At 40.2% G+C, this 14,360-nt stretch overlaps 1 protein-coding gene across 1 annotated transcript in view; it reads right to left on the bottom strand.

The window, feature by feature from the left end:
- slc47a3 (solute carrier family 47 member 3) overlaps nt 1-14,076 on the bottom strand; it is a 22,127-nt gene extending 8,051 nt beyond the window's left edge. Inside the window, exons 1-8 of the mRNA XM_014408859.3 lie at nt 13,748-14,076; nt 10,388-10,489; nt 10,226-10,294; nt 9,993-10,141; nt 9,861-9,903; nt 9,217-9,261; nt 6,336-6,433; nt 6,124-6,221 (exon numbers count right to left, since the gene is read on the bottom strand). Coding sequence (XP_014264345.1) covers nt 6,124-6,221; nt 6,336-6,433; nt 9,217-9,261; nt 9,861-9,903; nt 9,993-10,141; nt 10,226-10,294; nt 10,388-10,489; nt 13,748-13,879 — 736 coding nt within the window. The 5' untranslated portion in view covers nt 13,880-14,076. The remainder of the gene's footprint in view (nt 1-6,123; nt 6,222-6,335; nt 6,434-9,216; nt 9,262-9,860; nt 9,904-9,992; nt 10,142-10,225; nt 10,295-10,387; nt 10,490-13,747) is intronic.
- Nucleotides 14,077-14,360: the final 284 nt, after the last annotated feature.

The following is a 14,360-nucleotide window of genomic DNA, read 5'->3' as shown; positions in this document are numbered from 1 at the left end:
GTTCCTGATTTAACAAATCAGCTCTTTAATCCAGGCCTGAGAGATTGAACTTTAAAGTGCTATAAGATATTTTTACTGGAAACAGTCGCAAAGTATTTTTCTCCATGATTGTAATGGGCTCTGGAGAAATTCACTTATATGGGACATTGATCACATGAGAAGTCCTGAGCCTAAAAGGATTGCAGCGAGTCAATCCAGTCCAAAAAACAAGGAACTGTTTTCCTTTAAAATGATGACGTCATCTTGCTGGTGATGGAGGTTCGAATAGGTTGCTCGTGAGACTCCATTATCAGCAATATCTGATATGAATGTGTGTGGATGTATGCATGTGACTGGACTGTGATGGACTGACAACTAAAAGTTTTAACTGACTTGATACTGAGACAAAAACGGTACTGACTTTAGGATTAGTAAATGTCCACAAACAATTCACCCAGCCTGTAAAAGAAGGGTGGATATTTTGTCTTGCTTTGTTTTGTTTTTGCAAGAACAGAAGGATGACAGAGGCTAAAGGGGGAGGCTGTAGCTTCACATGAGTGTGAACTGCATGTCAGGAAAAGTCGGGAGAAAGCGCCAGAGTCCAAATTGGGATTACTTTGAATATGACTGTGTTTTGGATAAAGCTAGTGTCTTGTAGTGGAAAGAGACAAATTATGAGGGACATTTATAAAGGGAAAAAACCTTAAAGTGCACTTGAAAAGCTCACACAAGAAGGCTAACCTAGCTTACCTTGAAAAGGTAAGGGAGCACACTCAACCCTCATCCCCAGAAAACAGAAGCTAACCCCAGGCAAGGCAGCGTGATGCATCCCGAGACAACAGGACGGGGATATCTACATAACTGTGTGAGTCAATTGCCTCCACAAAGTTTATCAATTCACTTGAACCAAAATTACGAACACCCGGTGCTGCAAGAGTTAATAGTCTCAATACCCACGGATAAGCACAAGAGCATGACTGATATGATGAAACTGGGATTTTGTTACACTTAATTATTGCAGACACAACTAAAACTAAACTGAAACTAATCAAAACTAAACTGAAACTAAGGACTTAAAAAAAATAAAAATAAAAACTAAACTAAACTAGCAAACAATTTGTAAAAACTAATTACATCGGATATAAAATTGAAAATCTGAAGTCAAAGCTAAATAATAATAAAAACTAATGAAAATTGCAAAACTATTAAAACCCTGGTCCAGACTAAGATGGCGTTGGACATCTTCAGGGCGGAAAAGGGTTGGTGTGACCAAGGTGTGGTTTGGCTTGTTGTATGTATATTTTGAGATCATATGGCTCTGGATGGACCAGTTACCAGGGCATGGAAGGAGGACAGACTCATTAAATGAGGAGAAGGATTTTTCTGGGATTGGAGATCCTCTGGGTGAGTGGTTGACTAAAAGCATGCATAAAATAAAAGCTATTTTTTGTTATTGATTGGTAATAGATTGATAATTGGCCACATTTACAGCTGTATTGATTTGTTGTGGACGTAGTCTACTTCATGTTTAGGCACTCTAATTAACAGATTAAAAATAGTGACATTAAAGGAAGAGTATGCAGCGCCACCCTGTCAGACGCCAGTGACGGTGGGGCTCATTGATGAATCAGGTGAGCTGCATTCATGGCTGAATCAAAACTAAGTTTCCCCTGCTGTGGTCAGTGAGGGAAAAACAGAGGGAAATAAAATTGAAAGAGGCATTTATAAACGTTTATGTGTCAAGTTTATAAATGGGATAAAAAGGGGGTGTTTTACTGTTATTTCAGCATCAGCATTATTATTACATCAGAATCATATAACAAGCATTGCATTAAACATTTCTTGAAGCTTTTGACATTACATTAACATTTGTATTACGGTGATTGTTATAACCTCAGGTTAATCTTCTATTTACAGGTGTTGGGATAATCATATGATCTTTCATTGCAGGTGTAAACATGATCATTTTTATACATATTGCAGTCTGTTGCTCATTATAGAGTTGTGCTCAAGTTAATAAGGGTTAAAAGCTACAGTCAACGCGATGTTTGGCTGATCTATGGAGTGGAGTGACTTCGAGCATAGAAGGCCGCACGCGCTTACATAACACTGATATCATGTTTTTCTTGGTGATCTTTTATTCAGTTATATCTTTTGCTAAGTTTTAAGTAGTGGCAGTTAATTAAACGACATTCATTTAATCTTACATACCTGATTCAGAGCATTACACACAGATCAACTTAACAATCTGCAAAACCTTGTAGTTGCAATGTTGTGTCTCCATAAGGGACAGTTGGCTCCAGGAGATAAGTGGGAGTCAGTGCCTGTCCTCGAGAAGGAGAGAACATTCCTTTGCTGTGTCAAAAGTAGTCAACAAGTTCATATTCAAGTGAAGTTCATATTAATGCAGGTTTTGTTTCCTGGCAATTCTGCAGACGCAGGCTCTGGGCGGAGCCAGGAGTTGAACAGATCTAACATGACAATTAAATTTGTTTCATTCCCTGGCACAGGATGACAGGACTGGAGCAACGACACTGGATAGGAGAAAGTCTGATACTTTCTGAGATATGAGTTCACTAACCTTTTCTTTTAATTTTCTAGCTCCGTTGATTTGACACATGGGAATGTGTCAAAAAAAAAAAAAGGGGGGGGGGGGGAGTTGAGTTTTAACATCAAACAAGGGTTACATGAACATTTTTATGACTTCATTTGTGTTTTTGATAACTTAGGTGTGGTAAAGCTTAAGCTAATAGTGACCCAAGAGGTTTCCAGACTTTTTTTAGAGAATCAGTGAGAAGCATAAATCATTATTTCCATGTTTAAGCATTAATCATTGAAATGAACTGAATAGCGTTTAGATGATAAAATGCCTGTGTTCATGAGAAGCTGAGTACCACACTGGAGAGGAAACCGCGGGACAGTAGGCGGAAGGAAACACATGATTTTTGGGGGGGCAAATGTTAGGATTAAAAATGGCTAATTTGTTTTTGATGTCTTTTGTTAAAATGAGTGGTTTTAATAGTTTTCGTACACACCTTGCAAATGAGTTTGCAATGAGTTGTGACTGTAAATACCCATGAGTTGGCACTCGGTCTTTGGAAGGTCATAAGCTTCGTTCGGTGTGATGGTCCGGACTGATATATTGCAGGTATTGACTTTGAGTGCAGAGGGCTAAATGCAAACACGCTTACACACACAGAGGATATGATTAGAATAAGTCCCTGGGACATTCTGAATATTCTAATCCAATTCTGAATCACCAGAAGATCAGTAGATAACAACATTAGATTATTAGAGCTAGGAAGAGAGGTGTTTTGGTTTTCTGTCTCTTACAGAGAAAGGAACAGACACCAGACGAGGTCACAGATATACGAGGATCCTTCGCAGCAGAGACAGACACGGTGACTGCCGAGACACCAACTGGGTTCCAGTGTCATGGCGTTTGGGCTCCGATTAGTCACCTCAAAAGGATGGATCCCATAAACACAGCAATAACCATGAAGGGGTTGGTGGAAATCCAGGAACACCAGACCAACGAGGTTCGAGAGGCTCTTGGGCAAGAGGGGGACATGTTCCTGTTCCTTTTTCTGGGGGACACAGTTGTGACCCGAGGATACACAGATCGTTGTTTGAAATTGGGGCAGAATAATCCCCTGATCTGTGCAACGACTGAAGGGTTGTCTAACCCCTGAGGTTGAAGAAAGAAGAGCAGAGGATCACCCAACTGGAAGACACTGGTGGCTGCAGCAATAAAATAAAGGCTAAAAGCTCCTCGGACAGAGGTTCTAGTCTGAGTACGTCTGAAGGGTGTGAGGTAGCACCAAAATGAAGCTGTGGGAGAACTGGGGAGTGTCATCTGTACCTGCTATTGTTGTAATAATAGTTTTTCTTGCATCTGAACTGCGCAAACTCAGAGGTCATCTCACGTATGGTTCGCCCAACAGGGGGACAAAGGGCCTCAGGGGTGAGAAGAAATGAACCCGGCCACACTGGGCTACAGGGTGTAGGTAAGCTCTCTATTCTAAAGAGCTCAACATGGGGAGTGTGAGATTATAATATTATTTTATGCCATGTTAGACCCCTAATTAAAGATTGTGAATTATTATGTAGTTTTAGTTTGCATTATTCTCCTGAATTAGAAGAAGGTGATAACTATTGCATTTGTTAAACTGATTTGCATTACATTAGACTGCTGATTTATTGTGAATGAATGATATTGTTTTATGATGCATTATACTGCTGAGTTATAAGAAATACTGTTCGCAGAAAGTCATCGCCTTATTTGTCTGATTAGAAGAGAACAGAACATACTGGAGTTTTCTGCCCCATCTCAGCAGGAGCAGATAAACGGGGAGCCAAGGTCGTAGCTTAGGCGCCGTGTGAGAGAAAGAATGTGAATGTTTAGGCTTTTAGGATAAGGTGGGGGCACCAGAGGCTATAAGAGTTTGATCAATGCTCCACCATTTTGAGATCTGATGCTGTCTGCGTACGGTGTCCATCTCCCACATGTGTGATCATTAAAATCATCGTTTGACTCAACCCGGCCGGACCAGTGTTCAAATTCAAATTTTATTTGTCACGTACACAGTCATACACAGTACGATATGTAGTGAAATGCTTGTGTTGTTATTTCGGTTTTTCCTCTTGTATCAATCCCCAATATTTGAATCTGTAACAATAGTTTTACCCTTTGTCATAGTACTGGGTGCGGTGACCCAGTGTTTGTGTTTTTCTGGTTTACGTTATATTCTCTGATTTGTCATTTTTCATGGTTTTGGTTCTCTCTATTGTTTTCTGCTTATGTTATATTTATAGTCCCTGGTCTTTAGGTTTCTGTCCCTGTGCCCTTCCTGTGCTCCATGTTCCCTCTGTTGTTTCAGTGTAAAGTCCGTGTCTTTGTGAATGTCTCTTGTTTCCTGTTTTACTTTAACGTCTCGCGTCCTATGCTAGTGTTTTCAGTTTTGCTTCCTTCCCGTCTCGTCATGTATGATTACTCCCAGCTGTGCTCTCCTTCTGCGTTTCATTCCCTTGTTATTCCTCTGTGTATTTAAACCCTGCGTTTTTCTCTGTCTGGTGTTACCCCATGTGCTGTGTGGTTCTTCTGTGAGCCTGGATTTCTTTGTCCTTAGTCTCTAGTTTCCCCGTGTTTAGTTCTTAGTTTCCAGTTTCCATGTTCAAGTTTTGGTTTTCACAAATTTATTTTATGAAGTGTTTTATCTCAGCGCAACAAAGCTGCCTTCCTTTGTTCATCCCGTCGTTCGAGTCCTGCGTTTGGATCCTCATCCTGCCTGCCACAGCAGTAAACATGACACCCTTGGACTTGTGTGCTTATGTGGCTTTGCTTAAATTTTTAATCGTCTCCGCCTTTTTTTTTTTTTGCTCCCTTTAGGTGTTCTCATCTCTCAGTCTGTTGCTTTGGATTTTTTCATTTTGAAAAACAAGCCATTTTAGCTCCTCTCTCTGTAAGGACAACTTTGTTCTGATTTGCTGCTTAGATTAAAACAGCGGATGGTTTGGATCACCATATTTACACCCAGGCTGTATGAAAGAAATCACTTATCTTTAGCATCATAATCTAAGAGTTGAAAAGTTGAGCATTTAGAGCAGTCTGAAGTCTGGGCTTTGCTTACAGGGATTACCTAGTCTTTCAAAGTAGCCCTGTGTAATGTGAGCACTCACCAATGTCACAGTATAATAACAGAAAATAAAGTAAAATAAAACAGGTCCACTTAAAGGGAAAATAAACATGAACTTGTTATAACTCTGCTCATTTTGTTTGTAACCTGGTTGTAGGTTTTTGTTTTTTATTGCTTCTTAAATGCTTGATTCGTCAGTTCAGTCCAACTTCAGCTTTGACCTTCGGACTTTTATCTGGTGATCTGTTGACCTCATCCACCTAACCCTTCCATTAAAAGTCACTACATCCAGCTGTCATCATGACAATAGTTAAAATAATAGTCTTTCTCAGACATGTTTATGTTTTCTTTAAACGCTTCTAACAAGTTGTTCATTTTGTAATTGTGTAAAAACAACTTATATTTTATATAGTTAAAGGTTTCTGTTAGTTGTTAATCATTGTTAAACTCATTTGGGTTTCTCTTAATATTAAAAATAACCAGTATCCAGTGTATATGCAGTACTCACCTCCCCAAGTGGCCTTATGAAGTCCTTTCCATATGATATAAGCAAAGAGGATTCCAGCCATTAAGAACTCAGAAATGGCATTGGCTATTGCAGAACCTCTGTAAAGATTATTTCAATGTGTCGTGTTGGTTATACAGTATGTGATGATGTCAGCTGATACCACTAAAGACGATATTAACGAAGTCATGTGCAATCCAATAAAACAAACTCACGCAACTCCAAGGTTTAACGGGAAGAGGATGATGTAGTTGATGAGTGCATTTAGAAGATTGACAACAAAGCCTGTGATGACCTGTGGCCATATAATGCCCTAAAACAGAAATGCAACAAGTTTATTTTAATTAGGAAATGGCGAAATGACAGGCCAGATAGACTGGGTAAAATAAGTATTGAACACGTCACCAATTTACTAAGTAAATATATTTGTAAAGCTGCTATTGCCATGAAATTCTCACTATATGTCAGCAACAACCCATCCAATCAACAAACGCAAAGAAATCAAACCATAGATGTCCATGCGTTCGGTTTTAAGTAACAATGAGAAATGACACAGGGAAAAACTACTGAACACATGAAGAAAGGGAGGTTTAAAAAGGCATGGACAGTCATGACACCAGCTGAAATCAACCCTGTCACTTCTGGTTCAGTCCCAACTAATTGCTTATAAGTAGTATCTCATTTCCAAGGTGTCACACAAGAATCATCTCATGATGGGTAAAGCTAATGGACTCTCTCGAGCCCCTCCCAACCTTATTGTTGCAAATCATATTGATTGCGCTGGTTACAGCAGAATTTCTGAACTACTGACGTTTCCAATGAGCACTGTTGGGGCCATAATCTGGAAGAGGAAAGAACAAAATTTTTACCATGAACAGGTGCTAGCCGCAGGATTTCAGACAGAGGAGTGAAAAGAATTATCAGAAGAGTTGTCTAAGAGCCAAGCACCACTTGTGGAGAGCTACAGAAAGACCTTTAATCAACTGGTACAACTATTTCAAATCAATAAGTAATGCACTCAACCACCATGCCCTGTATGCATGCTTACCACATACAGGGAGTGCAGAATTATTAGGCAAATGAGTATTTTGTCCACATCATCCTCTTCATGCATGTTGTCTTACTCCAAGCTGTATAGGCTCAAAAGCCTACTACCAATTAAGCATATTAGGTGATGTGCATCTCTGTAATGAGAAGGGGTGTGGTCTAATGACATCAACACCCTATATCAGGTGTGCATAATTATTAGGCAACGTCCTTTCCTTTGGCAAAATGGGTCAAAAGAAGGACTTGACAGGCTCAGAAAAGTCAAAAATAGTGAGATATCTTGCAGAGGGATGCAGCAGTCTCAAAATTGCAAAGCTTCTGAAGCGTGATCATCGAACAATCAAGCGTTTCATTCAAAATAGTCAACAGGGTCGCAAGAAGCGTGTGGAAAAACCAAGGCGCAAAATAACTGCCCATGAACTGAGAAAAGTCAAGCGTGCAGCTGCCAAGATGCCACTTGCCACCAGTTTGGCCATATTTCAGAGCTGCAACATCACTGGAGTGCCCAAAAGCACAAGGTGTGCAATACTCAGAGACATGGCCAAGGTAAGAAAGGCTGAAAGACGACCACCACTGAACAAGACACACAAGCTGAAACGTCAAGACTGGGCCAAGAAATATCTCAAGACTGGTTTTTCTAAGGTTTTATGGACTGATGAAATGAGAGTGAGTCTTGATGGGCCAGATGGATGGGCCCGTGGCTGGATTGGTAAAGGGCAGAGAGCTCCAGTCCGACTCAGACGCCAGCAAGGTGGAGGTGGAGTACTGGTTTGGGCTGGTATCATCAAAGATGAGCTTGTGGGGCCTTTTCGGGTTGAGGATGGAGTCAAGCTCAACTCCCAGTCCTACTGCCAGTTTCTGGAAGACACCTTCTTCAAGCAGTGGTACAGGAAGAAGTCTGCATCCTTCAAGAAAAACATGATTTTCATGCAGGACAATGCTCCATCACACGCGTCCAAGTACTCCACAGCGTGGCTGGCAAGAAAGGGTATAAAAGAAGAAAAACTAATGACATGGCCTCCTTGTTCACCTGATCTGAACCCCATTGAGAACCTGTGGTCCATCATCAAATGTGAGATTTACAAGGAGGGAAAACAGTACACCTCTCTGAACAGTGTCTGGGAGGCTGTGGTTGCTGCTGCACGCAATGTTGATGGTGAACAGATCAAAACACTGACAGAATCCATGGATGGCAGGCTTTTGAGTGTCCTTGCAAAGAAAGGTGGCTATATTGGTCGCTGATTTGTTTGTTTTGTTTTTGAATGTCAGAAATTTATATTTGTGAATGTGGAGATGTTATATTGGTTTCACTGGTAAAAATAAATAATTGAACTGGGTATATTTGTTTTTTGTTAAGTTGCCTAATAATTATGCACAGTAATAGTCACCTGCACACACAGATATCCCCCTAAAATAGCTCAAACTAAAAACTACTTCCAAAAACATTCAGCTTTGATATTAATGAGTTTTTTGGGTTCATTGAGAACATGGTTGTTGTTCAATAATAACATTATTCCTCAAAAATACAACTTGCCTAATAATTCTGTACTCCCTGTATTGCTGAAGAAACAGCATGTTGAAGCATGTTTAAAGTTTGCTGAACAACATTTAGACAACCTGCGTTCATACTTTTATCCTGTGTCAAAAGCTCACCTTTGGAAAAATTTTACTTAAAAAATTGGTGATGTGTTCAATACTTATTTTACCCGCTGTACATGACATCATTACAGTTTTCCACCAACAGACAAAAGGATGATTAAATATCTGACTGATTTCCTGTAATCAAAAACAGCAGTTCGCAGTGTTTGTCAAGTAAAGTGAATCATAGTTTTATTGACATGAAAGGGCTCAAAGAGCTCTGATCTCCTTGCTATCTGTATGTGGACACCATCAATCATTAAACATTGTAGCCAGTAGGACTGGAGTCTCACTTACAGACACATATTGTATATTCAATCCACTCTATCATTTTGCGGATAAAAGAAGAACACAATCTGTATACCCTGCGATCCAAACTGTATTATTCAAAATAATCATGGAGATATTTACCTGATTTTGCAGATATCTTGTTTCTAATGAGTACATGAATGCAGCCTGTGGCACACAGAAACACACACACACCAAAAAAATAAAAACAGAAAGAAAAGAACAACATAGTCTGAGTTGCAATTATTTGAAACATTTTATTCTAATGTGATTAGACTGGGACTCGTCCTGTTTGGTAGTGACAGCTTGTTACATCATCAAATACACCTGTACAAGGGGGAAAATAAGTAGAGCTATGCTGTACTAGGTAAGTTAACCAACTAAGTAAGTGTCCAGCAGAGACTTTATAGACTCATTGATTTCTACTTAAAATAACGCGATCACTACCCACTTAAAAAACAGGGTTGAATTTATCTAGCTGACTAGTTAGCCCACTTTGGAAAAGATTTTACTGTGGGGATATTTGATTTCTGTGTCTGGGATTAGCAAGGCCTCCTTTTTGTAGGTGTATTTTTATTTGGAAGAGTGACTCTAAATCTATCTTAAAACATTAATAAAAGGGACATGCAAGGAACAATCAGGTCAGCCTCCAAGGAGATGCATGTCACCCTCTTCCTCTCTCCCACTTAGATGACTTTCCACTTGGTTCAATTTTGTGGCTTTTGTGTTGCACACACACATGCACACTTAGCCTTAGACATACTTACAGGAAGTGCGGGCATAAAGATCTTCACATACATCTGACACAACCTTGAAAGAGAGAGAGACTGATTTTATCCCATCAAAATGAACACACATTTTAAAATTCAAGAAAGCATTAGCGGATTGTGACGGCTGACCTTGCCACCTCTGGTTCTTGTCTGACAGCCAGCAGAATCGGCTCTGTGTTAATAAGGATGGCCCAGCAGGGGAAGCAGGCCAGGAGCAAAATGAGGATGGCCCGCTGCAGAATAACTCCAATTTTCAGCAGGTTATGGCTTCCAAAGGTCTAAAAGCACAGAACAGTTTAGTCTGCCATTACTATTGTTAAGCACCGATGATAAATTATTTGTGATGGATCAAAGATTCGCACCTGAGAAACCAGAGTATCACATGCTGATGCCAAACCACTACCAATAGATATACCTGTAACATTAATAACCTGGAAATACATTAGAAAACATTGGTGGATTGGATGTCACTTTTCTATTGGTTTAATGACTTAATAAAAGGTGAGTGTTTGAATTTCACTTACTGCAATGGCCAGAGACACTCCTGCCAGCTCTGTCTTCCCCAGATGGCCACAAAATATTGTACTTACAAGGCTCAAGGAAAAATTCATGAGCTGGGATATCATCTGATAAGGAAATTCGAAATTAATTAAAAGTTGCCAGGGCAACAAAAACAGCTATTAAAAACTAGTAATTTACAGCGTAAGCGGCCAATTTGTTCTGTACGATATATACCATACCATACCATACCACCTTTATTTATAAAGCACTTTAACATAAAACCAGAGTTCACAAAGTGCTGTACATGCTAATAGCATAAGTGAAGAAAATTAAAATGAGATAAGATAAAATAAATAACTAAAAAACTAAAATAAATTGAAACATGTTAAAACAAATTGAGTCAACCCCTCTAATCAATGCCAAAGGCTTCAGCGAATAAATATGTTTTAAGAAGACTTTTAAATTCCGAGAGAGAAGAGGCCTGCCTAACATGCAAGGGTAGATCATTCCACAACTTTGGAGCAACTACAGCAAAAGCACGATCACCTTTAAATTTATACTTAGTTTTCGGTACCTTAAGGAGCTGCTGATTGGCGGACCTAAGGGAACGGGCAGGTGTAAATGGTTGTAGTAGCTCCGAGAGGTAGGGGGGGCCCAGGCCATTAAGAGATTTAAAAGCAAATAAGAGAATTTTAAAAACAATCCTAAAATGTACAGGTAGCCAGTGGAGTGAAATTAAAATTGGGGTAATGTGCTCAAACTTTTTTGTTCCAGTTAAAAGACGTGCTGCAGCATTTTGCACAACCTGCAGGCGCCTAATGGACGCATCACTAACCCCAAAATAAAGTGCGTTACAATAATTCAGCCTAGAAGTAACAAAGGCATGGATTACTGTCTCAAAATGCTGTTTCGATAAGATAGGCTTTATTTTGGCTAATTCCCTCAAATGAAAAAAGCTAGATCTTACAACAGCTCTGACCTGGCTTTCAAGTTTAAGATTTGCCTCTATTTTAACTCCCAGATTAGTGATGACTGGTTTAACATACTGTGCCAGTGAACCAAGATCTATAGTAGTGGCCTCAGAAGCGCCACCAAAAACCATCACTTCTGTTTTCTGTTCATTAAAATGTAAAAAGTTCAAAGCCATCCAGGCCCTTATTTCATCAAGGCATCTGAGCAGCGGGTCTACTGAGAAGCCATTTATCTTTTTAAGTGGGAAATAAATCTGGGAGTCATCGGCATAGCAGTGGAAAGAAATCCCATGTTTCCTGAAAATAGACCCAAGGGGTAGGAGATATAGAGAGAAAAGAAGTGGGCCTAAAACTGAACCCTGTGGGACCCCACATTGAAGAGAAGCAGCAGAGGATACAAACTCCCCTAGTTTCAGAGAGAAAGTTCGCTCTGCCAAATAGGATCTGAGCCACTGCAGTGCGGTACTCCGCATACCCACCAACTGCTCTAAACGGGAAATTAAAATATTATGATCCACTGTATCAAAAGCAGCAGTTAAATCTAACAGCACAATAATAACACAGTCACCTGAGTCATTTGCCAAAAACACATCATTAAAAACTCTTAAAAGGGCAGATTCAGTACTATGTAAAGCTTTAAAACCAGATTGGAAAACTTCTAAAATACCGTGTTCTTCTAGGAAGGACATTAATTGCTTGTAAACTACCTTTTCAAGAATCTTTGAGATAAAAGGCAGTTTGGAAATAGGTCTGTAATTTGCAATAATATCAGGATCAAGAGCAGGTTTCTTGAGTAGAGGCTGAATCACTGCATGTTTGAGATTGACAGGTACAACACCAGAGGACAGACTACAATTTACAATGGGTTGTACAGCTGATGCTATAGTGAGAAAAACCTCTTTGAAAAATCGAGGAGGGAGAGCATCATAAGGGGAACCTGAGGGCTTCATGTGAGCAACCAACTCCTGCAGGCAGAGCAAGGAAACTGGCTCGAACCTGTCAAAGACAGCAGAACTAGGGACAGGGGTAGAAGGGTCGAGAACAGACTGGGAAGTCTGCGCTTTGACAGATAGCACTTTATCAATAAAAAAGTGTAGGAAGTTTTCACAAATTTCCTGAGAAGACTCGACACCAGCTGTCGGAGCATGAAGGACCATGTCAATAGTCTTGAATAAGACATGAGGCTTACGACAGTTTGCCTGAATAATATCAGCAAAATGTTTCCTCTTAGCATCTTTTACAGTTTTCTGGTAAGAATTCCAGTAATCTTGTAACATTTGGTATGACACCTGAAGTTGATCCTTCTTCCATTTACGTTCAGCTCTCCTACACTTTCTTCTGGCAGCCCGGGTGTCTTCATTCAGCCAGGGTTCAGATTTGGCTTTTACTTGCCTAAGCTTAAAGGGGGCCACTGAATCTAAAGCAGTTTGGCAGACAGAGTAAAACCACGTACTCAGCTCTTCTGTATCATTGCATATGAAATCAGGAAGGCCGCCGTTCTGATTAAAAACAATAGAGAACTGTCTAGCAGAGGAAGGGTTAAAAAATACGACAGCTCCTAGCAGCAACAGGAGGAAGATTAACTTTGGTACAAGGAAGGAAAACCTCAAACAGGACAGGCCTATGGTCTGACCATACAACATCACAAACCTCTAAGTTAGAGACAGGTAAATTGTGAGTTAAAAGAAGATCCAACGTTTGCCCATATTTTTGTGTAGGCACAGACACAGGTTGCACAAGATCAAAAGAGTCAATAAGATTTAAAAAGTCCTTTGCCATTGGCTTGTCAGGGCAGCACACATGAATATTGAAGTCCCCAATAATAAGGACATGATCATATTTGGGCATAATTTCAGCCAACAGATCAGAAAAGTCATTTAAGAAGTTCTTATTGTATTTTGGGGGTCTGTAAACCACAGCACAGAGCACTGAGTGAGAGCGACCTAGCTCAAACATGCTCAGTTCAAAGCTACTAGGTGAGGTTGATAATGGCAGTGGTTTACATTTATACTGCTTCTTAAAAACAACCGCTAGTCCTCCTCCTCTGCCTGATATTCGAGGAGAGTTTAAAAAGCAGCAGTCATCAGGTAAGAGATCAGTGAAAGCGCTGGACTCACCGGCCCTCAACCATGTCTCAGTTATACAGAGGAAATCCAGTCCTTGGGTCATAAATAAATCCCTTAAAATAAAAGTTTTATTACTCAGCGATCTAGTGTTCACCAATCCAAACCTGGTGGAGGTCAGCGTGTTCGGTATTTATATTTATATATATCGGTATTAATCAATGACTGTAGAAAACAGTCAAAATCTTGGTATTAATCCACGTAATCAAATGCCAATGTATTATTTTAAGTTTTTATTTTTTATTATACTGATTACTGACCACCGTCTATTTAAATACAGGGTACTTACCACTGGTACTGAAAGTTTTGACAGCTCTTTTATTTCGCTCTTGTAACCAACAGGAACCAGCGTGCGGATTCTCTTTAATATAAAACATTCCCTCCATGAGGAAATAGGTGCGCTCTCTGCCCCGGTATCCATGTTTCCGTGGGGAGGGGGAAAATGTCTTTCTGTATTGACCGCTGTATTTATGCTGCTGTTGAACTTGAACCTCTTCCGGTGAGTCAATGATCTCTGTCAGTGTTTAGCATTAATGATGAAAGTGGTTGAAAGTTTGCTTTATGAGCCGCGTGAGAGGAGCTCACGTCAAGCGCTTCCCGTAAAGTCAGCTGGTCTTGACGTCGAAAAATGAATTGGGAACTGCTTTGACCACACGTTTTGTGAGCCTTCAAAGGCTGTCCACGTGTTTATGAATCGTGTGGATTGCACCACAATGGTCCCCCCCCCCCCCCCCCCCCCCCCCACACACACACACACACACACAAACACACACAAACACACACTAAGCTAGTTTAGCATAGCGGCGCATATCTTGCGCTCTGACAATCAGGATAAGCGGTCACAAAGAGGGTCTCCCGTGCGCGTTTACATGAAGGCGCTGGTTATCAGTATCTGGGCAGTC

The sequence above is a fragment of the Maylandia zebra genome, linkage group LG14 (assembly GCF_041146795.1).
Source record: "Maylandia zebra isolate NMK-2024a linkage group LG14, Mzebra_GT3a, whole genome shotgun sequence".
In the NCBI taxonomy this organism is placed as follows: domain Eukaryota; kingdom Metazoa; phylum Chordata; class Actinopteri; order Cichliformes; family Cichlidae; genus Maylandia; species Maylandia zebra.
The sequence above is the reverse complement of the archived record's forward strand: the minus strand, read 5'-3'. Positions and strand labels throughout refer to the sequence as shown.